At 39.6% G+C, this 24825-nt stretch overlaps 1 protein-coding gene across 2 annotated transcripts in view; it reads right to left on the bottom strand.

The window, feature by feature from the left end:
* RNF17 (ring finger protein 17) overlaps positions 1-24825 on the bottom strand; it is a 111986-nt gene that overhangs the window by 76207 nt on the left and 10954 nt on the right. For both annotated transcript variants that reach the window (XM_062195398.1, XM_062195399.1), the window contains exons 4-6: positions 23782-23899; positions 22143-22223; positions 18992-19092 (exon numbers count right to left, since the gene is read on the bottom strand). In XM_062195398.1, the coding sequence (XP_062051382.1) occupies positions 18992-19092; positions 22143-22223; positions 23782-23899 (300 nt within the window). The remainder of the gene's footprint in view (positions 1-18991; positions 19093-22142; positions 22224-23781; positions 23900-24825) is intronic.

The raw sequence follows: 24825 nt of genomic DNA, 5'->3' as shown, positions 1-24825 counted from the left end.
ACTAAAACTGGCACTCATATGGGATACTGGCACTGCAGATGGAGGCTTAGCCTACTATGCCATAGCACTGGCTTCTAACTTACTCATTTCATTCATCACACAAATAATTACTCATTATTTCCCCAAACTGAATTCAGTTCTCCTCATCCTTTCCCCTCAAAACAAAACCAAACCCTTTATCAATATAAAGAGTTGACTTTAGTGACTCAGGCTCTGAAGGCGAAGAGGCATTCCAAAAGCCTTTTTGTAATTGTCTATAAAACATCTGAAATTAACTTATTTAGAGGAGCAATGGTCACTTTGATAAGTTACAGTATGTTCCTAAAAACTCATGAACATGCAGTGATTCAACAAAATGGTGGACTAGGACGATCCAAGCCCTATTCCTCTACGGAAGTGTCAACAGTAATTAAAAAAAAATGGCTAAAATAGTCTTATTGGAACTCTAGAAAACAATCAAAAGTCTAATTTTTTTTTTTTATTTGACAGGTAGAGTTATAGACAGAGAGAGACAGAGAGAAAGGTCTTCCTTTCGTTGGTTCACTCCCCAAATGGCTGCCACGGCTGGTGTTGCGCCGATCCAAAACCAGGAGCCAGGCACTTCTCCCTGATCTCCCAAGCGGGTACAGGGGCCCAAGCACTTGGGCCATCCTCCTGGGCCACAGCAGAGAGCTGGACTGGAAGAGGAGCAACCGGGACTAGAACCCGGTGCCCATATGGGATGCCAGCGCTGCAGGCAGAGGATTAACCAAGTGAGCCATGGCGCCGGCTCCAAAAGTCTAATTTTTAAAAAAAGATTTATTTGAAAGTCAGAGTTAGGGAGAAAGAGATATCTTCCATCTACTGGTTCATTCCCTAGATGGCCTTAATGGCTAGGCTGAAGCCAGGAGCTTCATCCAAGTCTCCCATGTGGGTGCCAGGAGCCCAAACACTTGGGCCATCTTCTGCTGTTTTTCCCAGGCTACTAGTAGGGGGCTGGATCAGAAGAGCAGCTGAGACATGAACTGATGCCCAAATGGGATGCCAGTGTTGTAGGCAGTAGCTTTACCTGCTACACCACAACACTGGCCCCTAAAAGTCTATAGCAGACCACAAAATCCCCTCTTTGGTGGAGTGTCTCAGTCTGGAAGCACTGAGGATAGAACAGATCTTATTTGTTATGCTCTGACCAGCTTGAAGGACTGGTCCTGTCTTTGTCAAATCTCAGGTAGGAGAGAAACAGTGGGTTCTGCTGAGGAAAAATGCAGGGGCACTAAGAGCTATAGATGCCTGGGCAAGAGATTACAAGTGAAAATATCCAATAGACTACCTGAAGCCTGGAGAAGCAGCTTGGCTGAGACTGTTTAATTGTGACATACAAAAGCAGGGGAATTGAAAAGCCAGAGTCAGAGCTAGGCAAGAACCAGGCTAAGGAAACACCCGAGAAAACCCTAAGTCTTTCCTTAAGACTGATCCAAAGGCTCAGAGAATACTCAGTTACTTAGTGAAGGGCTCCTCCAGCAAGAGCCAGTCTGCAAAGACTGCAGAGGTGATTACTTTTTCAAATGCTCACTCTTCAATAATAACTCACAAGGTATAACTGAAAATAAAACAAATGCCCATTCAAAGGAAGACAATGGATTGGTAGAACTGGTTCCATAAGAAGCACAGACATTGCACTGAGCAGACAGACAACTGTCTTAAATATGCCCAAAGAGTAAAGGAAAATATGGACAAAGAACGAGATGAAATCAGGAAAATTATAAACAAAATGACAGTATCACCAAAGAAAAATTATAAAAATTATAAAAATCAATCAAACATAAATTCTATAGCTTGTCCTGAAAAGTGCAGTAACTGAAATAAAAACATTCACCAAAGGGGTTCAACTATAGATTTTAACAGGCAGAACAATTAGCAAATTTGAAGGCAGAACAATCGAAATTATTGAGTGAAAAACAAGGATGAACAAAAGTAAACAGACTTAAGGTACCTATAGGACACCATCAAGTAGACTGATAAACAATTTATGAGAGTTACAAAAGGAAGAGAGATTGTTTGAGAAAAGGTTAAAAACAAAACCCAAACAAACCAAACTTCCAAATTTGATAACATAGGAATCTACAAGTCTAGGGGCTCAAGGAATTCAAGATAGAATAAACTCAGATCCACATCAGAACACATTATAAAGAGACTGCTGAAGGTCAACTATTAGAAACAGCAAGACAAATGTAATTTGTCAAATACAAGTGATCGTCAGTGAGATTATCAGCAGAAACTTTACAAATCAGAAAGTAATGGAGAATATATTTAAACTGCTAAAGGCAAAATCAAAAACAAACAAAATCGTGGGCCAGCAGTGTGATGCACTGCCAGCATCCCATATGGGTGCTGGTTCAAGTCCTGGCTGCTCTGCTTCTAGTACAGCTCCCTGCTTCTGTGCTTGGGAAATCAGTGAAAGATGGCCCAAGGCCTTGGCCCCTGTACCCATGTGGGAGATGTGGATGAAGCTCCTGGCTCTGGCATGGCCCAGCTGTTGCTATTGCGGCCATTTGGGGAGTGAACCTGCGAATGGAAGCTCTCTCTCTGCACCTCTCTTTTAAAATAAATGAATCTTTAAAAACAAAAACACACAAAAGAACAAAAAAACCTGTCAACTGAGAATTCTATACCAACCAAAACATTTTTGTCCTTTAGGAATGAGGGAGAAGTTATAACATTCCCAGAAAAACAAAAACCAAAGGAGGTCATTACCAAAAGACCTGTCCTTCAAGAACACTAAAAGAAATTCTTCTGGGGCTAGTGCAGTGGCAAAAATAGGTTAGGCCTCCACCTGCAGCATCAGTATCCATGTGGGGACTGGTTTGGGTGCCAGCTGCTTCATTTCTGACCCAGTTCCCTGATGGTTGCCTGGGAAAGCAGTGGAAGATGGTCCAAATGCGTAGGCCCCTGAAATCACATGGGAGACCTGGAAGAAGCTCCTGGCTCTGGATCGGCCTGGCTCTAACCATTGTGGCCATTTGGGGAATGAACCAGTTAATGGAAGACTTCTCTTTCTGTCTCTCCCTTTCTCTGTAACTCTGCTTCTGAAATAAATAAAAATCTTTTAAGAAAAGTTCTTCACATCAAAATAAAGGCGGCTACACAGTAATTTGAAGTTCTACAATGACAAAAATAAATATTGCTGGTTAAGGTAAATACATGGGAAAATCAGTATTACTTTTTTGTTCATAATTCTACTTTTTATCAAGATTTAAAGGAAAAACATAAAATGACTATAGAATTAAAGTAATGGATATATAATGTATAAATATGTACTTTGTGACAAAAATAAAAGGGAGGCAGATGTATAAAACAGTATATGCAACTAAAGTTAAGCTTTTAACTCAAAGTAGATTATAATAACTTCAGGATGTTGTATGTAATCCTCATGAGAAACCACAAGGAAATTATCCACATAATACAAAGATAAGTAAGAAGCAAATCAAAATCTGTTACTACAAAAAAAAAAAATCAAGTAAATACAAAGAAATTCAGTAATGGAGAAAACAAGCAACAAAAACTATAAAACAAATAAAATGGTAAAATTAAGTCCTCCATTATCAGTGCCTACTTTAAATGTCAGTTAAACTCCCCAATCAAAAGGTTTGAAGAATTTGAAGAATGAATAAAGAATATCACCCGACTACATGCTGTCACAAGGAACTCACTTTAGATCTAAAGATATACACGGATTGAAACGGAAATGACAGAAATTAGCCAAGAGTTAGGATGGGCATACTAATATTAGACAAAATAGACTTTCATACAACAATTACAGATATGCATCAAACATCAGAACACCAAAATATGCGAAGGAAAAACTGGCAGAATTAAAGAAGCAATTGACAGGTCTACAATAACGAGATTTTTTAAAAAAAGATTTGAAAGGCAGAAATACAGAAAGAAGGTGGGGGGAGAGAGAGGGAGAGGGAGAGGGAGAGGGAGAGAGAGAGAGAGAGGGAGAGGGAGAGGGAGAGGGAGAGAGAGAGATTCCATCTGTTGGTTTGTTCCCTAAATGGCCGCAACAGCCAGGGCTGGGCCAGGCCAAAGCCTGGATAAGAGCTTCTTCCAGGTCTCCCTCATGGGTGCAGGGGCCCAAGCACTTGGGCCATCTTCTGCTGCTTTCCCAGGCTCATTAGCAGGGAGCTGGATCAGAAGTGGAGCAGCTGGGACTTGAACTAGTGCCCATATAGGATTGCAACATTGCAGGCTGAGGGTTAACCTTATATGCCACAGAGCTGGCCCCTATTGGAGATTTTTTAAAAAGTTTTATTTATTTTTTACAAATGTATTTATTTTATTTGAGAAGCAGAGTTATATACAGAGAAAAGGAGGGACAGAGAGGGGGTGGTCTTCCATCTGCTGGTTCACTCCCCAGATGGCTGCAACGGCTAGAGCTTGGCTGATCTGAAGCCAGGAGCTTCTTCCAGTTCTCCTACATGGGTACAGGGACCCAAGCAGTTGGGCCATCTTCCACTGCTTTCCCAGGCCATTAGCAGAAAACTGGATTTGAAACGGAGCAGCTGGAACTCAAACTGGTACCTAAATGGGATGCAGTTGCCGCAGGCAAAGGCTTAACCTACACTACAGTGCCGATCCCTATTAGAGATTTCAATATCCCACTTTCAGCAATGGATAGAACAACAATAACAGAATCAATCAAGAAATCCTTGGACAATGGTACACAGACCAATCATGCCTAATAGACATACAGAACACTCTATCTCCAAATAGGAAAATGCACATTTCCATCAAGTATACATTTAACATTTACCAGGACAGACCATATGTTAGGCAATAACACAAGTCTTAGTAAGCTTAAATATTCAAATTATACAAAGATTTATTTTTAAAGAGTTATAGAGAGAGATATGGCAAGAGAGACAGATCAATCTGCCATTTGCTGGTTAACTCCCCAGGTGGCTACCATAGCCAGTGATGGGCCATACCAAAGCCATGAGTATTTTCTGTGTCTCCCACATGGATGGCAGGGCCCCAAATGCTTGGGCCATCTTTCACTGCTTTTAACAGACCATTATCAGGGAGCTGATCAGAAAAGGAACAGCTGAGACACAAACTGGGGTGCATATGAGATACTGGAGTCACAGGAGGCTTTTCCTGCTGCACCACAATATAGGCTCCACAAATTATGCTTTTGCTCACAATGAAATGAAAGTAAAAATAATTAACAGAAGGAAAACTGAAAGATTAACAAGTATGTAGAAATTAACCAATATATTCCTAAACATCAATGAGTGAAAGACAGAATTACAAGGGAAATCAGCAAAATATTTTGAGGCAAAGGAAGCCCCTCTCCCCTCAACAAGAAAACTGATGGAGGAGCAGGCATTCAGCATGGTGGTTAAGATGTCATTTGGGACAACTCCATTCTGCATCAGAATGCCTGGGTTTGAGTCCTGGCTATGCTTTCAATTCCAGCTTCCATGTAATGTGTGCCCTGGGAGGCAGCAGCTCATGGCCAAGTACTTGGGTCCCTGTCACCCATGTGGGAGAGCCAGATTGAGTTCTGAGCTTCTGGTTTGCATGAATCTTGGGGGTAAACCAGTAGATGTAATATCTCTACATTTGTCTTTCTTTCAACCATGCATACAAAATTATTGATGTAATGAAAGCAGTGCTAAGAGGGAAACTTTATAGCTATGAACATTATAAAAGGAGCATTCAAACAAACAATCTAGCTTTATAATTTAAGGAACTAGAAAAAGGACTCAATTTTAAAAACAGGAGAAGTAAAGCCTACAGTAGAAAAAAAAAACAGAATAGAGAATGAAAAGTTGGTCTTTAAGATTAAAATTGACAAGCCTAGCTATGTTAAGAAAAAGGAAGAATCAAACTACTAAAATCAAGAAGTAGGTACATTACCATCAATTCTATGGAAAGAATACTATTAGACAAATAATATGAACAAATATTATGAATAAATTAGATAACATACACAAAACAGACAAACTCACAGAAACATGTAACCTGCCAAAACTGCCTCATGAAGAATTAGAAAAACCTGAACAGAATTATCAACAATAGTAATATCGAGAAAAGCTCTGGACCATTAAGTGTTTGATGCAGAATTAACACTCTTCCTCCTTAGACTCTTTCAAAATATTGAAGAGGTGTGAACAACCCCTAAATCATTCTATCAGGCTAGTATTACCCAGACACCAAAACCACACACAGACACTATAAGAAAACTACAGACCAGTATTTCCTAGATCAAAGTAAAATTCTCAGAAAAAAATAGCAAGTCAAATTCAGCAGTTTATTAAAATGATTGTGCACCATAACCAAGTGGGGATCTATTCCCAAAATGCAAGAATGAATGATTATGCAAATATCAATTGCTGTAACACACCACATTAACTGAAAGAAGCAAAACAACCACATGGCTGTCTCAACAGATGTAGAAAAAGGAACTGACGTAATTCAAAACCCTCTAAAAACTAGAAATAACTGCCTCAACATAATAAAGCTATATATGAAAAACCTACAGTGAACATCATACTCAGCAGTGTAAGACTGAAAGCTTCCCTTTCTGTCACAGTGGTTAAAATGCCACTTGGGATGCCTGCAGTCTATACTGGAGTATCTGAGTTCCAGTCCTGGTTCTGCTCCCAATTCCACTTTGGGAGGCAGGCAGCAGGTGATGGCTCAAATTCTTGGGTTCCTGCCTCCCATGATGGAGATCCAGATGGAGTTCTCAGCTCCTGGCCTGGCCCATCCCTGGCTATTGCAGTCATTAGGGGAGTGGACCAGCAGAAGGAAGACCTATATCACCATCTCTCCCTCTGTATGTAACTCTGCCTCTCAAATAAAATCTTAAAAAAAATACACCCCACTTTGGATGGTGTACTCACTCTGGACAGTGCACTTGGCCTGTTTCTAGCACAGTGAATGGACTGCAGACTAATCTCTACACTGCTTGGATCTAGTCCCTCCCACTGAAAGTAGCTGGGTTTTCTGTATCCAACTGAACCCAGGCATCACTCTGGGTTCTTGCTCCTCCCACAAATAGCTGCCTTGGCTTTCTGTACCTTACACAGTGTAACTCTGGCACAGGCTTTCTGTGTTCTTCACAGCACAGCAGACTTGCTCAGAGCTATTCTGTGGACCTTGCATTCCATGCTCAGCCCAACAAACCACATACTTCTAGGGGCTCTGGACCATAGCTTCTGCAATCCATCCAGGTCTGCAGGGTTCCAGCCCCTCTCATGGAAGCTGCCAGGAATCCAGATCCCTCCAATCCTGTGACTTGTCACTTGTGACTCTGGCTTGGGATTTCTGTCTCTCTCTCTCTGTGCCTCTGCCTCTCTGGAACTCTGCCTTTCAAATAAATAAATCTTAAAAAAATAAAAAGCATCTAGGGGACTTATCTCCTCCAACCAGTGCTAATGCTAATATTGTGGCTCTGGAGTTGGGCAGTGGCTGGTAGTCTGTGAGTCCAGTGCTGATCTTGCAGCTTCAGATCTTCACTTGGGTAATGGTTGGGAGCCTTGTGCCAGGTACACCTGTAGCACTAGCAGGTCCGGCTCTAAAACACGTGAGAAGCTTCTGACTCCAGTCTCTCCTTCTGGAGTCAGCTGGGGCTGTTCCCCAGGGGTCCTAGGAATCTCACTGGGCCACAGATCCCTGCTACTAGCATCAAGTATAGCAAAAATAGTGGGAATAGGAGTCTATGCTACAGAGTCTTATCAGAATCAAAGCTGAGGAGATTCCAAACTGCTTTAGGCCAGGGAAAAATGGTAGCAAGAAAGTGGAAAAGTGCATTTCCAGGGGAGAGTTGCAGAGAAATTTGCAGTGAAGTTCTACAGAAGGAAAAAGGACATCGTGGATTAGCATGGGAAGCTGCAGAGGTGCAGCAACGAGCGTGGACACAACACAAGACCCTTGGAACCAAGAGCCAGAGGAAGTGCCAGCTTTGGAGAGTGAGAACAGAAAGCAGAGTCCTCTGATACAGCCAGAGAAGGAGCATGGCAGAGTACACTGAGTCCAGCCCGAGTCTTAGGGGGAATGGGGTATTCGCCATAAAAAGGGGCACCTTTCCTTCTGTGTATTCCCCCTACAATGGTGCCCAGTAAGTGGCTGGGAGAAGGCACCATTTCGACATCAGTGGCGGCTGAGGTGGCTCTTGTGCACGTATCCAGCAACTGGAGGGGACAAGGTGCTATTTTTTTTTTTTTTTTTGACAGGCAGAGCGGATAGTGAGAGAGAGAGACAGAGAGAAAGGTCTTCCTTTTTGCCGTTGGTTCACCCTCCAATGGCCGCTGCGGCCGGCGCATCGCGCTGATCTGAAGGCAGGAGCCAGGTGCTTCTCCTGGTCTCCCATGCGGGTACAGGGCCCAAGGACTTGGGCCATCCTCCACTGCCTTCCCGGTCCATAGCAGAGAGCTGGCCTGGAAGAGGGGCAACCGGGATAGAATCCGGCACCCCGACCAGGACTAGAACCCAGTGTGCCGGCACCGCAAGGTGGAGGATTAGCCTGTTAAGCCACGGCGCCGGCCCAAGGTGCTATCTTGATACCATAGTGGCTGTGGCAGCTCAGGTGTGTGCACCTGGCAACGGGTAAGAAGGTACAATTTTGACATGAGTAGCAGTTGCAGGGGCTCTTGTGCACATGTGTGATCCAGGGGTATTACCAAAGGGGTTTTCCCCACTGACTTTGAATCTGGCTGGGAGAATTGACAGGGGTCTGGGTACTCATAGGACTGTGAGGTGCACCCAGCCTTTCAACATATCACAGGGTACAGGGCTAAAACATCCAAGGCAGAGCACCCACAGGCACAATTTGACTGCACAATAGAGCCCTGGGGTGTAGCTGGGTCTCTGGGCTATCACTGTGTGGGATGCCAAATGCTAAGAGCTCCCTGATTGCCTGGGGTGGTCATTGCAGCAGGATCTACACTCACAACTAGGATTGTGCAGATCTTTTGTGTGGTTTATGTGGAAGTGTGTGAGTGCTGCACCACCGTGGGCTAACCCAGGGCAATGAACACCTTGGAAGAGAGGAGGTGATGGTGTGATTACGCCAACAGAGGTGATACCACTTCCTTGTTGACAACAGAAGAGATTTTTTTCATACCCAACTTGGGTGTCACTCTGGATACTTGCTTCATTCAGGAGCACTGACCACAGTACCCTGGGCACACCTAGCATATGACTGAGTATTCATTGAAAGAACAAACGTTCCACTAAGCCAAAGAGGCATAGTTCAAAGTTAAAAGCCATCCAGAGGAAAAAACAAGTATATCCACAAATGCCTGAAAATAAATGTAGAAAATCAAGAAAAAAAAGGAAGACAACATGATTCCCCCAAAGGAACACAACAACACTTAAATACAGAATGTGAAGACAAAGAGAGTGATGAAATGCCTCAAAAGGAATTCAAAAGATTAATCATAGGATTATTCATAAACAATGAGAAACAAATTCATGAGTTAAAGAAATTCATACATGACACTGAAGAAAAATTCTCCAATGAGATTGAGATTTTGAAGAGCAATCAAACTGACATATTGGAAGTGAAGTAGAAAGCCTTAACAATAGACCTGGTGAGGCAGAAAAAGAATATACAAGCTAGAAGATAAATCTTTGGAAATTTCTCAGACAAAAAAAAATCAGAAAAATTAAAAATAGTGTTGGAGACTTATGGGATACTATCAAATGACCCAACATATAGGTCTTAGGAGTTACTGAAGGTGGGGAAAGAAAGGCCTATTGAGTGAAATAATTACAGAAACTTCCCCAATTTGAATAAAGAAAGGGATGCCCAAGTACACAAGGAAAATAGAACTCCTAATAGATATGACCAGAAAAGATCTTCAACATGACGCATTGTAGTCAAACTTTCAACAATAAAACAAAGAAAAGATACTAAAAGTTACATAAGAGAAATGGAAATTAATTTCAGAGGATCTCCAATTAGATTCACAGTTGACTTCTCACTAGAAACTCTACAGGTTAGGAGAGAATGGAGAGACATTAGAGACATACTCCAAGCCTTAAAAGAAAAAACTGTCAACCCAGCATACTATACTCACAAAGCTCTCACTTATGAATGAAGCTGAAATAAAGACCTTTCATAACAAACAGAAATTGAAAGAATTTGTCACTGCTAGTCCAGCCTTACAGAAGAGGCTTAAAGATGTGCAACACAGAGAAACATAGAAACATAGTCATCACTGTGAAAGGATGTGAAGACCAGGATCTCCCAGTAAAAGTACAAAGGAAATCAAAAGTAAACAATAGGAATATTTATGGAAAAATGGTAGGGCCAACTCATTATTTATCAATGGTAACCTTAAATGCAAATGGCTTAACATCACTAATTAAAAGATACAGACTGGCCAAATGGATTAAAAAATAAGACCCATCTATTTGCTGCCAACACGAAATGCATCTTGCCATCAAAGGTACACATAGAAAGTAAAAAGATGGAAAAAGCTATTCCATGTTAAAACAAAAATGAGCAGGTATAACCATCCTAATATCAGACAAAAATAGACTCTAACAACTTTGTCCTCTGAAAGAGACAAAGAAAGGCACTATGTAATGATTAAGGAATCAATTTAACAGGAATATGTGACTATAATAAATGTATATGCACCCAAAGTCAGAGTACCTGGTTATTTAAAACAAATGTTAACAGATCTAAAGGAAGACAGAGATTCCAATTCAATAGTAATGGTGGAATTCAACTCTCCAGTTCATCAATGTACAGATCAACTAGACAGATAATCAAAGAAATAACAGAACATATCTACACTACGGACCAAATGGATGTAACTGATACCTACAGACTTTTTCATCCCACATTTGTGGCACATACATTCTTTTCATCAGCACATGGGCCTTTCTCTAAGATGGAGGATATGCTAGGCCATAAAGCAAGTCTCAGAAAATTAAAAAACCTGATATCATACCATGCATCTTTTCTGACCACAATGGAATGAAGCCAGAAAATAAGAATCTCTAGAATATATATGCAAACACATGGAAACCAAACAACTTGCTCCTGAATGAATAGTGGGTCACAGAAGAAATCAAAAAGGAAACAGTTTCTGGAAATGAGTGAAGACGGCAATAGAACTTATGGGACAGAGCAAAAGCAGTGTTAGAAGGAAGTTTATAGCAACTGGTGCCTACATCAAGATTTTAAAGGCAAATAAGTGAACTATCAATGCACCTCAAGGATCTAGAAAATAACAAAACCCAAAATTAATAGGAGGCAGAAATAATAAAAATTAAAGAAATAAAATTGAAACAAAAAAGAGTGGAGAAAGGAAGAGCTGTTTTTTTGAAAAAATAAGCAAAATTGATATACCAGGACTGGATGCCTTTACTGCTGAATTCTACCATTCTTTTAAAGAAAAATTGATTCTAATTCTTCTCAAAGTATTTCAAAAAACTGAAAGGAAGAGAATCCTCCCAAACTCCTTCTATGAGGCCAGTATCACCTTAATTCCTAAACCAGAAAAAGATGCAACAGAGAAAGAGAACTATAGACTAATATCCCTGATGAACATAGACGCAAAAATCCTCAACAAATTCTAGCCAATCAAATCCAACAACCCATCAAAGACCATTCACATGGACCAACTGGGATTTATCCCTGGTATGCAGGGATGGTTCAATATACCCAAATCAATAAATGCAATACATCACATTAATAAAATGAACAAAAACCACATGGTTGTCTCAATAGATGTAGAGAAAGCATTTGATAAAATACATCATTTTCATGATGAAAACCTTAAGCAAACTGGGTATAGAAGGAACATTTCAACACAATCTAGGCATTGTATGACAAAAACAACAGCCAACATCTTACTGAATAGTGAAATTTGAAAGCACTTCCACTAAGATGCAGAATCAGACAAGGATGACCACTATCACCTTTGATACTCAATATAATTCTGGATGTTTTAGCCAGAGCCATTAGGCATGAAAAAGAAATCAAAGGGAGATTGGAAAGGAGGAAGTCAAGTTATCCCTATTTACAGATGACATGATTTTATTCACAAAGGATTCAAAAGACTATAAGAGACAATTGGAACTCATGTTTGGCAAAGTGGCAGAATATAAAATTAACACACAAAAATAGCTTTTGTATACAAAAGCCATGGCTGAGAAAGAACTTCTAAGGTCAATCCTATTCACAATAGCTACAGAAAAAATCAAATACCTAGGAATATATTTAACCTAGAAGGGGAAAGATCTCTATAATGAAAATTTCAGGGGCTGATGCTGTGGTATAGCGGGTAAAGCTACTGCTGGTCTGAGTCCCAGCTGCTCCACTTCTGATCCAGCTCTCTGCTATGGCCTAGAAGGTGGCGGAGGATGCCTCAAGTCCTTTAGCCCCTGCACCTACATAGGAGACTTAGAGGAAGCTCTTGGCTCCTGGCTTTGAATAGGCACAGCTCTGGCCATTGCTGCCATCTGAGGAGTGAACCAGAGGATGGAAGCCCTCTCTCTCTCTCTGCCTTTGCCTCTCAAATAAATCTTTGAAAGAAAATTTTGTTAACAAAAAAACAAATTACAAAACATTAAACAAAGAAACAGAAGATACAAAAAAACTGGAGAAACCTTCCATATTCATGGATTTGAAAATATAATCAAAATGTCCATACTACTGAAGGCAATTTATCGATTCAGTGAGATCCCAAAATACCAAAATTCTTCTCAGATATATAAAAAATATGCTAAAATTCATATGTAAACACAAGAGTCACCAAATAGCTATAGCAATTTTACACAACAAAAACAAAGCTGGAAGACTGGCTCCACGGCTCAATAGGCTAATCCTTCACCTGCGGTGCCGGCACCCTGGGTTTTAGTCAAGGTCGGGGCGCCAGATTCTGTCCTGGTCGCTCCTCTTCCTGTCCAGCTCTCTGATGTGGCCTGGGAGTGCAGTGGAGGATGGCCCAGGTGCTTGGGTCCTGCACCTGCATGGGAGACCAGGAGAAGCACCTGGCTCCTGGCTTCGGATCAGCGTGGTGTGCCAGCTGCAGCGGCCATTGGGAGGTGAACCAACAGAAAAGGAAACCTTTCTCTCTGTCTCTGTCTACTCTGCCTGTCCCCATCCCCCCAAAACAAACAAAAAAACCCCACAAAGCTGGAGGCATCACAATACCAGATTTGAAGACCTATTTTAATCAAAATAGCCTGGTACTGGCACAAAAATAGACATGTTAACCGATGGAACAGAACAGGAACTCCACAAATCAATCCACACATCTACAACAAACTTATCTTTGACAAAGGAGTTAAAATCAATCACTGGAGAAAGAACAGTCTCTTCAACAAATGGTGCTGGGAAAACTGGATCGCTGCCAAAGTATGAAATAAGACCACTACCTTACATATTATACAAAAATCAATTCAAAATGGATCAAGGATCTAAATCTATGACCTAGTATCATCAAATTACTATAGAAGAACACTGGGGAAACTCTAAGACTCTGGCATAGGCAAAGACTTCTTGGAAAAGACCCCAGTAGCACAGGGAATTAATACCAACAATGACAAATGTGATTACATCAAGTTGAGAAGCCTCTGTACTGCAAGGAAACACTCTGCAAAGTAAAAAGGCAACTAACAGAATGGGAGCAAATATCTTCAAACTATACAACTGAGAAAGGATTAATATACAGATTCTATAAAGAGCTCAAGAAACTCGACAATAAGCAAACAATCCAGTTAAAAACTGGGCAAAAGACTTGAATAAATATTTTTCAAATGTCTGTTCAATGGCCAACAGACAAGAAAAAATGCTCAGCATCACTAGCCATCAAGGAAATGCAAATAAAAACCACAATCATGTCTCACCTCAGTCCAGTTAGAATTGTTCTCATACAAAAATCAAACAATAAATGCTGGTGAGGATATGGGAAAAGACACCCTAATCCACTGTTGATGGGAATGTAAACTGGTCCAGCCACTGTGGAAGACAGTATGGAGATACCTCAGAAATCTGAAAATAATCTACCATATGGCCAAGAAACTCCACTCCTAGGAATTTATCCAAGGGAAATGAAATCAACATATGAAAGAGTTATCTGTACCCCCATTTTTATTGCGGTTTCATTCACAATAGCTAAGATATGGAATCAACAAAAGGGATGCAACTGGAAACCATTATCCTTAGTGAAGTAAGCCAGTCCCAAAAAGACAAATACCATGTTTTCCCTGATCTGTGGTAACTAAGAGTACAAAATATGTAATGTATAGAAGGGAAACTAACATTTTGAGTTTTGATGATTGTTTACAGCCCTTGTCTCTACTGTTTAGGAACAGTGTTTTTTCTTATCATTTGTTGAACTCTTTACTTAGGGTTAATATTATGCATGTTAGGTAAACTCAAAGTAGATCATTGTAAAAACTGAGAGCAGGAATAGGAGAGGAAGGAGGAGAAAGGATAGAATTAAAAGTATCACTTTGTTCCTAAATCTGTATATGTGGAACACATGACATTTAGTATACCTTAAATAAATAAATAAAAAGGATCAAAGCCAAAACACGCTACCAAACATCCCTAAGGCACGTCTTTGGGAAAAAGCCTTCAATCCACAAAAACCATCCCCTATGCCTAACAAACAATTGATCCTCCAGATGTGCTAACAGTATGTAGAAATGCAGACAATATGAACAAGGCAAATGATACCCCAAAAGGAACAATGCTTTAGTACAAGACCTTGAAGAAAGGGAGATTGATGAAATGTCTAATAATTCAAAAGAGACTATAACATCTGAAGAGAATACAAACAGTTAAACAAAATTAGGAAATCATTAGATGACATTAAGAAATTCAGCAAAGACATACTAAGAACCAAAATATTAGCAATGAAGAAATAAGACAAATACGATAACAGCACTGAAAGCCTTAACAAATTGGATCAAGCAGAATGAAGACGATATATATATTTTTTAAAGATTTAGTTATTTATTTGAATGGCAGAGTAAAAGAGTGAGATTACATCTTTCATCTGCTGGTTCACTCCCTAAATGGCTACAAGAGCCACGTCTGGGCCAGGCCAAAGCCAGGAGACAGGAACTTCCTCCTAGTTTTCATGGGTCATAAGGGCCCATGTACTGGAGCCATCTTCTGGTGCTTTCCCAGCTGCAACATCAGGAAGCTTGATCAGGTGCAAAGTACTCGACACTCAAATTGGCTGATATAGGATGCCAGTGTTCCAAGTGGCAGTTTAATCCACTGTGACACAACACTGGCCCCAAAATAACTGATCTTGAAGACAAGCGTTTTGAAATGTATCAGTCAGACAAAATTTTTTTTAAAAGAAAAAATTAAAAAGACCATTATTTGGGATACCATCAAATATATCCATATTCATCTTAGGAGTACATTATGGATTGGGAAAAAAAAGTGGCTTAGAAAACCTACTCAATAAAATAACTGAAAACTTCTCCAGTTTGGAGAAAACAGACCACTAAATACAGAAAGCTCACAGAACCCTAAATAAAAATGATCAGAAACGAACCTCATCACAATGAACTTCTGAAACCACTTTTTGTTACTTTAACTAAAACACCCTAGAGGAGTTTCTTGGGAAAGGAAAGGTTTACTTCAGCTTATAGTTTGGAGGGTGCAGTTCAGGATCGGGCAGCTCCAGTGCTTGGGGTCTGGTGGAGGTTGGCCATGGCAGAGTAGGTGTAGAGGAATGATCACCTAGTAAACCAGGATAGAGAGAACAGCTAGGCAGAGCTTGGGCTCGAATAATCAACCCTCTCTTGAGAACTATCCTCTGAGGGCATGTTCTCAGTGACCTGAAGACCTCCTGTAAGACCCACTTCTCTGTTGCCACAATTAGATAAAGTCTCAATCCTTAAAAATCATTTTTTTTAAAAAGATTTATTATTTGAAAGGCAGAGGGGAGGGGCGGGAGGGCTTCCATCTGCTGGTTCACTCTCCAATTGGCCATAATGGCCACAGCTGTGCTGATCCGAAGCAAGGAGCCAGGAACAACTTCTGGGTCTCCCACATGGGTGCAGGGGCCCAAGGATTTGAGTCATCTTTAGCTGCTTTTCCAGGCCATAGAAGAGAGCTGGATAGGAAGTAGAACAGCCAGGACTCCAATTAGCGCCCACATGGGATGCTGGCACTGCAGGCTGCAGCTTTACTCACTACACCACAGCACTGGCTCCAATCTATCAATCTTTAACATTAAGACATCAAAGGGACCAGCGCTGTGGCGCAGTAGGTTAATCTTCCACCCGCAGTGTGGGCATCTCATATGGGCACCAGTTCTAGACTCGGTTGCTCCTCTTCCAACCAGCTTTCTGCTACAGCCTGGGAAAGCAGAAGATGGCTCAAGCTCTTGGGTCCCTGCACCTGCATGGGAGACCCAGAAGAAGCTCCTCTGAATCGGCTCAGCTCCAGTCATTGCAGCTATTTGGGGAGTGAACCAGTGGATTGAAGACCTTTCTGTCTGTATTTCCCTCTCACTGTCTGTAACTCTACCTCTTGAATAAATAAATAAATAAATAAATAAATAAAAATAAAGACAGAGTTTTAACACTTGCATTAGTTTTGGGGACACAAGTCCTACCCAACCTATAATAAACAACACAAAGAAAATTCTAAAACTTGCAAGAGAAAAGTGTCAGGTCATTTTTAAAGGAAATCTCATTAGACTGACAGTGGATTTCTCAGAAGAAACCTTACAAGTCAGAAGAAGATAAAAAGGGATAATCCAGCTTCTGAAAGAAAAAAGCTTCCAACCTAGAATACTTTACCCAGCAAAGCTCTTTCATAAATGAAGGTGAAATAAAAGCCTTGCCAACACAAGTAGAAACTGAATGAATTCATCACCACCCACTAGCCTTACAAATGATACTTGATGTATTACATACAGAAATAAAGATAGGTAGCCATCATGAAAGAAAGTGAAAGTATGAATCCTACTAGGAATAAAGAAAGGATACTCAAAACAAAAGAAATTTTAAAGGAAAAATAGCAGGGCCAAGTGATTATTAATAATCTTGAAAGTAAATTGACCTAATTCCATAATTAAAAAATATGGGGCACTGACGCTGTGGCACAGTGGGTTAAGCTGCTGTCTGCATTGCTAACATCCCATACAGTCACCAATTTGAGTCCTGGCTGTTCCATTTCCAATGTAGCTCCCTGCTAATGTGCCTATGAAAGCAGCATCTGGGGAATGAAGGAAGACCTCTCTGCCTTTCAAATAAATATATCTTTTTTTTTTTAAAGATATAGCATAAGAAGCCAGTCTGCAGAACATTCCTCCAGTCCATCAGAATGTAAATTTATTTTTAAAAAAGTAATATATTTAAGGATAAAGTTAATTAAGGCCATGATAGACTTACATTGAAAACTACACAAAATTATTCCAATATGTTAAATAAGATCTAACAGAAAAACATTTTGTTTTCACAGAAAGACTTAGAATTGTTAAGGTATCAATTCTACCCAAAGCGAGCTATAATTCAATGCAATTCTAACAAAATTGCAGATTTTCTGTACAAACAGAAAAATCCATCCTAAAAGTCACAGGGACTCTTAGGACACACGCTACAGCCAAGATAATCTTCAAGAAGAACATGGGGCCAGTATGGTGGCTCAGTGGGCTAAGTTGTCTGTATCCCATAATGGAGTGCAGGTTCGAGTTCCAGCTGCTCTGTTTCCAATCCAGCTTTCTGCTAATGTGACTGGAAACACAGCAAATCATGCTTCAAACACATGGACCCTTCCTATCCATGTGGGAGATTCAGATAGAATGCCTGCCTCTTGGCTTTGGCCTGGCCTGGCTCCAGCCATTTGGAGAGCAAACCAGCAGATTGAAGATCTCTATCTCACCCTTTCTGTAGCTCTGCCTTTCCAAAAAAAATTTTTTTAAAAAAGAACAAAGCTGGAGAACTCAATTATTATGACTTCAAACTAAAAAAGATATAGTTATCAAAACAGTATGATACTTGCATAAGGACTTCAAAACGTTTGTGGAAAAATCAAATTACAAGATAGGTTGATGTAAGTACAAAGTTTTTTTTTTTTTTGAAAATCATGAATACTATTTTCATGATATGCATTTGCCATTAACCTTTTGAAGACCCCCTGTATAAGCTACTGGTATCATACAGAAAACCCAGAAAAACTTCATACACACACACACAGTGAGCTAATTTTTGACAAGAGGAAAGGAGAACTTTTCAACAAATGGTCCTAGGAAAACTGGATACACAATTCCAAAGAATGAAGTCATACCCTTACTTTGTCATCACATATACACAAATTAATAAAATTGGATCAAAGATCTAAATGTAAGAATTAAAACTGTAACACACTTAGAAGAAAAAGTATGTGGAAGCATCATGATTTTGGATTTGGTAAATATTTCCTGGATATGACATCAAAAGCACAAGCAACAATAGAAACAATAAATTAGACTTCATACATTTAAAAACCCTTATGGAAATCATTATCAAAAAAGTGAAAAGACAACCCAAAGAATAAGGGGTAATATTTTCAGGTCATATATCTGGTAAGGATTTAATATTGAGAATATATTTTTAAACACTCCAACCATCCAACAAACAATAAATGGACAAAGTACTTAAGTAGATATTTCTTCGAAGATACATACACATTGCAAATAATGTTTAACACGAACAGTCATTAGGGAGATGCTAATGACATTTTAAATAAAAATCACAATGAGATATCACTTCATCAAGCATTGATGAAATGTGGGGAAACTAGAAACCCTGTATATTGCTGGTGAGAAAGTAAAGCAGTGCATGTAGCCACTGTGGAAAGCAGTTTGGTGGCTCCTCAAAAAGTTAAACACAGAATTACCAATGTCACTACTATATATTTAAAAATGCTTAATAAGAGTAACTATCTCTCCAAGATGAATATAATTACAAGTTAATATGAAATATTTCAGTTTTATCATGTTTCTATTTTTAATCTATTTATTACCTGGAAACAAGAGAAGCAAAAAGTTGATCAAATTGTTTCTCCATAACCTGCATGAGACTGTCTGTCTCTTCTTTTGCTTGATTCTGTATGTGTTCAAGTACCTGGGGAAACCAACATAAAAACTTAATTTGGTATATTTATTTTGTAGAAGTTATATGGTCAAGGTTTGAGGCTGTGGCATTGAGGGTTCACCTGCAGCTTGCAATGCAAATATCCCATATCACAGTGCTGGTTTCAGTTCCAGCTTTCTCACTTCTGGACCAGCTCCTTACTAATGCAACTGGAATGGCCACAGTAGTCCTTGGGCTCCTATCACACACGTGGGAGACCAGGATGGAGTTCCTGGATCCTAGCTTCTGCCTAGCTCAGCCCTGGCTGTTTGTGCCATTTGGGGAGTGAACCGAATTGACATTCATTCTCTCATAATCTCATTCTCTTTCTCCCTTTTAAGTAAATAAATCTTTATAAAAAAAGGTTGTATTGTCAATTTAATTTTTTTAAAGATGTATTTATTTATTTGAAAGGTAGAGTGACAGAGGAAGGGCGAGGGAGAGGGGGAGAGAAACAGAAGAGAGGGATCCATCTGCTGGTTCACTCCCCAAATGGCTGCAATGGCCAGGGCTAGGCCAGGCTAAAACCAGGAGCTTCTTTCAGGTCTCTCACGTGGGTGCACAGGTCCAAGTACTTGGGCCATCTTCAGCTGCTTTCCTAGGTGTAGGGAGCTGGATCCAAAGTAGAGCAGCTGGGACATGAACCAGAGTCCATATGGGATGCTGGCACTGCAGATGGTGGCTTTACCTGCTCTACTACAGCACCAACCCTGTCAACTTAATTTTTTTTAAAGATTTTATTTATTTGAGAGGTAGAGTTACAGAAAATGAGAGGGAGAGACAGAGAGAAGCCTTCCACTCCACTGGTTCACTCCCCAAATGGCCGCAACGGCTGGAGTTGAATCGATTTGAAGGTAGGAGCCAGGATCTTCTTCTGGGTCTCCCATGTGGGTGCAGGGGCCCAAGCATTTGAGCCATCTTCTACTGCTTTCCCAGGCCATAGCAGAGAGCTGGACCAGAAGAGGAGCAGCCAGGACTAGAATGGGCACCCACATGGGATGTTGGCACCACAGGCAGAGGATTAATCCACTGCACCACTGCACAGTATCAACTGAGTTTTCAAAGTAATTTTTTAGACTTCAAAATTCCATATATGTGATTATAATAAATTAAGTCACAAGATTTAAATCCTGGTATTTGTCATCAAGACCACATCTTGTCATTTTGTACTAATTTGGGAAAATGAACTAAAAAAACCAACTGGCAAGTTTTCTAAACTTTTTAATCATTACAGGAAATGAGTTATTTTGGACAGCTCAATTTCTTTCTGGCAGAATTAACCACCCCCAACCCCCAAAAAATCACAACCTAGAAACTTGAAATGGTAGTTATTCCACGTATTTCTTTCTACTGTTAAACAGTTTTAAAAACTTTTGCTTAGGATCCATGACTCTTCTCCCCATTACTTTTTCCCCAATTTCTTCCTTTTGTAATGGGAATGTCTATCATATGCCTTTTAGAAGCAGATGACTTGTCTGGATTCACAGGCTCAAAGCTGGAGAGAAATTTTGCCTCAGGAAGACTCATAGCCCAAGTCTCACCCACAGCTTTAGATGAAATTGTGGTCTTAGCATGATGCTGGAATGGAGTGAATGTACTTTGCACTGAAAAAGATATTAATATTAGGGGCATAAGGTAGCTTCGCTTGAGTTGAACTGTGCTTCCTGCATTCAGACACTTAATTCCTAACCCTCAGTTCATCAAATTTGCTCTTCTCTATCATATTAGTACTTATTATCTTATAATTGCTTCTTAAAACAGGTGTCATTTAACTTCCCCTTTTCTCAGTAAAAACATTTTTATTTATTTGAAATATGGAAGGAGGGAAAGAGAGATCTTCTGTATGTTGGTTCACTTCTCAAATGTTTTCAACAGCCAGGGCTGGACCAGGTTGAAGTCAGGAGCTGGGAGCTCAATCTGAGTATCACATGTGGGTGGCACAAGCCCAAACACTTGAGCCATCACTGCTGCCTCCCAGGGTACACATTAGCAAGAAGCTGGATTGGAAGTATAGGCAGGACTCAAACCCAGGGACTCTGATAATAGGATGCAGGCACCCCAAGAGTTGTCTTAACTACTGTGCAAAATACATGCCTCTCAATGCTTTTCCTTTCTCACAGTCTTCCGTCTTGATACATTCATCATATCTCTCACTCCTCTTGTGAAATCTAACTTTTCATAGTGACTTTTAGCCAGTCCAAAATGTCCTGTCTTTCTGTGCAAAGCAGCAGCCATGATATAAATCAACTAACTTTTAAACTCCTTGTTTTTAAATTTGTTGCTGAGTGCTTAAGAACTTCTCTCTTAGGGCTGGCACCATGGGATAGCAGGTAAAGGCACCACCTGCAGTGCTAGCATTCCCTATGCACCTGGTTCAACTCCCCGCTGCTCCACTTCCAATCCAACTTCCTGTTAATGTGCCTAGGAAAGCAGCAGCAGACAGCCCAATTGGGCCCCTGCATCCACATGGGAGAACTGGAAGAAGCTCTTGGCTCTTGGCTTTGGTGTGGCTCAGCTCCAGTTGTTGTGGCCACTTGGGGAGTGAACCAGTGGATGGAAGATATCTCTCTTCCTCTGCCTCTCCTTCTCTGTAGCTCTTTCAAATAAATAAATACATCTTTAAAAAAAAAAAAAAGAGCTTGAATATTGTCACAATAGTCTTTTTTTTTTTTTTTGATGCAGGGGGTGGGTAAAGCATGGAGGACAGAGAATAAAATTCAGTTGGAAGGTTCAGTCAAGTAATAAACAAATTTTGAAATGATTATCTGTGATGCTGCTAGGATAAAAATTCAGCCAACAGGTAGAAGTCATAGGTCCCTATAAAGCTCCAATTTCATTAGGTTCTCAGCACAATAATGCTACAACGTAAATCCTGGTGGGCCATGGAGTAGTTTTCCATTCTTTTGTGTGCTTCTCTATTATAAAATTATGTATAACAATTCAGTGCTAATAGGCACTAACCTTAGTGATAATACACCTAAATGTGTTACATTTAAAAAGGTCACACTACACTTTTTGATAGAATAATTCAAAATGCTTACTTTTACGGCAGTACTTAATTGTTCAGAATTATATCCTGCTATCTTCAATGCTTCATCAATTTCTTCAGTAGTTTTAGTCTCCTAAAAAGGGACAGGAACCACACATAAATATAAAATAGATGCTTTGATACATTATAGTTGCAAAAACTTCAAGCTAGCATTTGTTTACAAAAGTAACAGATTCACTACAGAAACCTAAAACTAAGTAGCAACACTTATATTCCTGTTTATTCCAAGATAAACACCATTAAGATTTTAGAATTCTGGTTAAGATAACATGAAGATACCTTTAAAAAAATGAGATTATGCCCTGTAACCATTTCTCAACTTACAACCATCCTGAACAACTTATCATGCCAATAAATGTACACATATAAGGATTATAAACAGTGTCTACGAAAAAAGATTATAATTTGGGGGCTGGCACTATGGAGTAGTGGGTAAAGCTGCCACCTGCAGGCTGGAATACTATATAGTTGCCAGTTCAAGTCCTGGTTGCCCTACTTCTGATCCAGCTCCCTGCTAATGTGCCTGGGAAAGCAGAAGATGGTCCAACTCCTTGGACCCCTGCATTCATGTGGGAGACCAAGATGAAGCTCCTGGCTTGGGCCTGGTTTAGCCCTGGCCATTGAGGTCATCTGGGGGGTAACCAGCTGATGGAAGATCTTTCTTTCACTATCTCACTCTGTAACTCTGCCATTCAAGTAAATAAATCAATCTTAAGAAAAAAAGAAAGATTATAATTTGGCTTTGTTAAGATGTAACTTGAAGCAAAAGTCAGCAAAATGAAGTGTACTCCTTCCTGGCTCATTAATGACTTTAATAAAAAGATTTAGCACTTCATTTCACAGTACCTGGGAATTTGTTGTATTTCCAAATTTAAGCTGAAAAAGTAAAGTTATATAGTAGTGATAATATGTAAAATTCAACCCTCAACAAAGAGAGTTATTGATGCAGTTAGGCCTTTTGTCACCATTAAAATAACTGGAAAATCACACTTAGAATTTAGAAACATGGGGCCAGTGCTGTGGCATGGTGGGTAAAGCTGCCGCCTGCAGTGCTGGCATCCCATATGGGCATAGTTCGAGTCCTGACTGCTCCACTTTCAATCCAGCTCTCTGCTATGGCCTGGGAAAGCAGTGGAAGATGGCCCAAGTCCTTGGGCCCCTGCACCTGAGTGGGAGACCTGGAAGAAGCTCCTGGCTTTGGATCTGCTCAGCTCCAGCTGTTGTGGCCATCTGAGGAGTGAACAGTGGATGGAAGACTTTTCCTGTCTGTCTCTGTCTCTCTCTCTCTGCCTCTCTGTAGCTCTTTCAAATAAATCTTTAAAACAAGAATTTAGAAACCTGTACTTTATGCATGTTTCACAGAATCTGAATTCACTAGTTTCAGAGAAGATAATATATACAAGTAAATATCTACAACTCTGAACCAGAATTCATCAAGGGTAGAATGGCTACCTTAGGAAAAAAGAGTGAATTGTTTAAGTATATAATAAAACAAGATATCTGAGGAAAGTTTATGTCTGTTACTTTCAAGCTTCCAAAAGAATCTATAAGAATCCTGAGAAAAAGAAAGTTAAGCTATTGCAGATAAAGTCAAATGTTCGTCTTCCTTGTATTTATGATATTTTTCATACCAACATTACAGCTGATGAGTTCAAAAGAGTCCTGCATATGGAAGTTGAATGCTGTACCCCAATACCAAAAGTCAGCTGATCAGCAGTCCTTTTAAAGTCATGAGAACAATTCTTTATCCTGAAAAATGTCAAGGATATTATTTTAAATACCAACATTAATGGGACATTAACCTTCTATTGTGATTTTTTACCTTTTTCAAAAATAATTCATATAATGACTTATAAGAACACAGTGGGTTCTTGATTATTTATCTGAGTGAGGAGACAGAAATTATGAGTAAATATATTTTCACTTAAACTTTGCTTTTAAAGAATTCAGCTTCTTAAATGCCTAAGAAGAATTTCTCTAAATTTACATTGTGATTAATTATTAATCTTCTCTCTTTACCTTCTTCTTTTTTTTTGGTAGAGATGTTGATAATTGCTAAAGTATCTTAAGTTCATCATTGAAGTATTTATATACACAAAATCAGCTATTAAAAAGTATACTTATAAGTCTGGAAAATTTACAGGTAGTAGTAACTTTAACCAATTTAATCGCAAAGAAAAAATTACTTGCTTTCTCTTGTCTGTGGAAGCCAGAGTTTTTAGTTATTTTTATCTTTATATCTTCAGACTGGCTAGCACACAAGAAACATTTAGTGTTTGCTTAAGTATAAGCTTAAACTGTGTGGAAGAAACTATGATGCTGAAATAATACTCTTACAGAGAGATACATTATGCCAAATAACTTTTCAATATTCCATGAAAAGTGAATGGTAATTCTTGAAAATATGTGAATATATCAGCCTTGCAACATCCATTATATAATTCCTGTTTCAAAACATAAACAAAGCAGTAAAAAATACATTATGAATCAAAAGATACAATTTAAAAACATACAGCTATTTAAAGCTAAACTGTACTTAAATGAGGGAACAGTAGTTTATAACATAAGCATTCTTGAGATGGGGAATATAGTGTAGAAAAAAACCCCAGTAATTTGTAGCAAATTTGAGTACCTTTTGGGTTAGATTCTTTTACTGCGAAAGCTGAAATTTTACT

This window comes from Lepus europaeus, chromosome 6 (genome assembly GCF_033115175.1).
Source record: "Lepus europaeus isolate LE1 chromosome 6, mLepTim1.pri, whole genome shotgun sequence".
NCBI classification, from domain to species: domain Eukaryota; kingdom Metazoa; phylum Chordata; class Mammalia; order Lagomorpha; family Leporidae; genus Lepus; species Lepus europaeus.
Note: the sequence above shows the minus strand (reverse complement) of the source record. Positions and strands in the feature narration are given on the sequence as shown.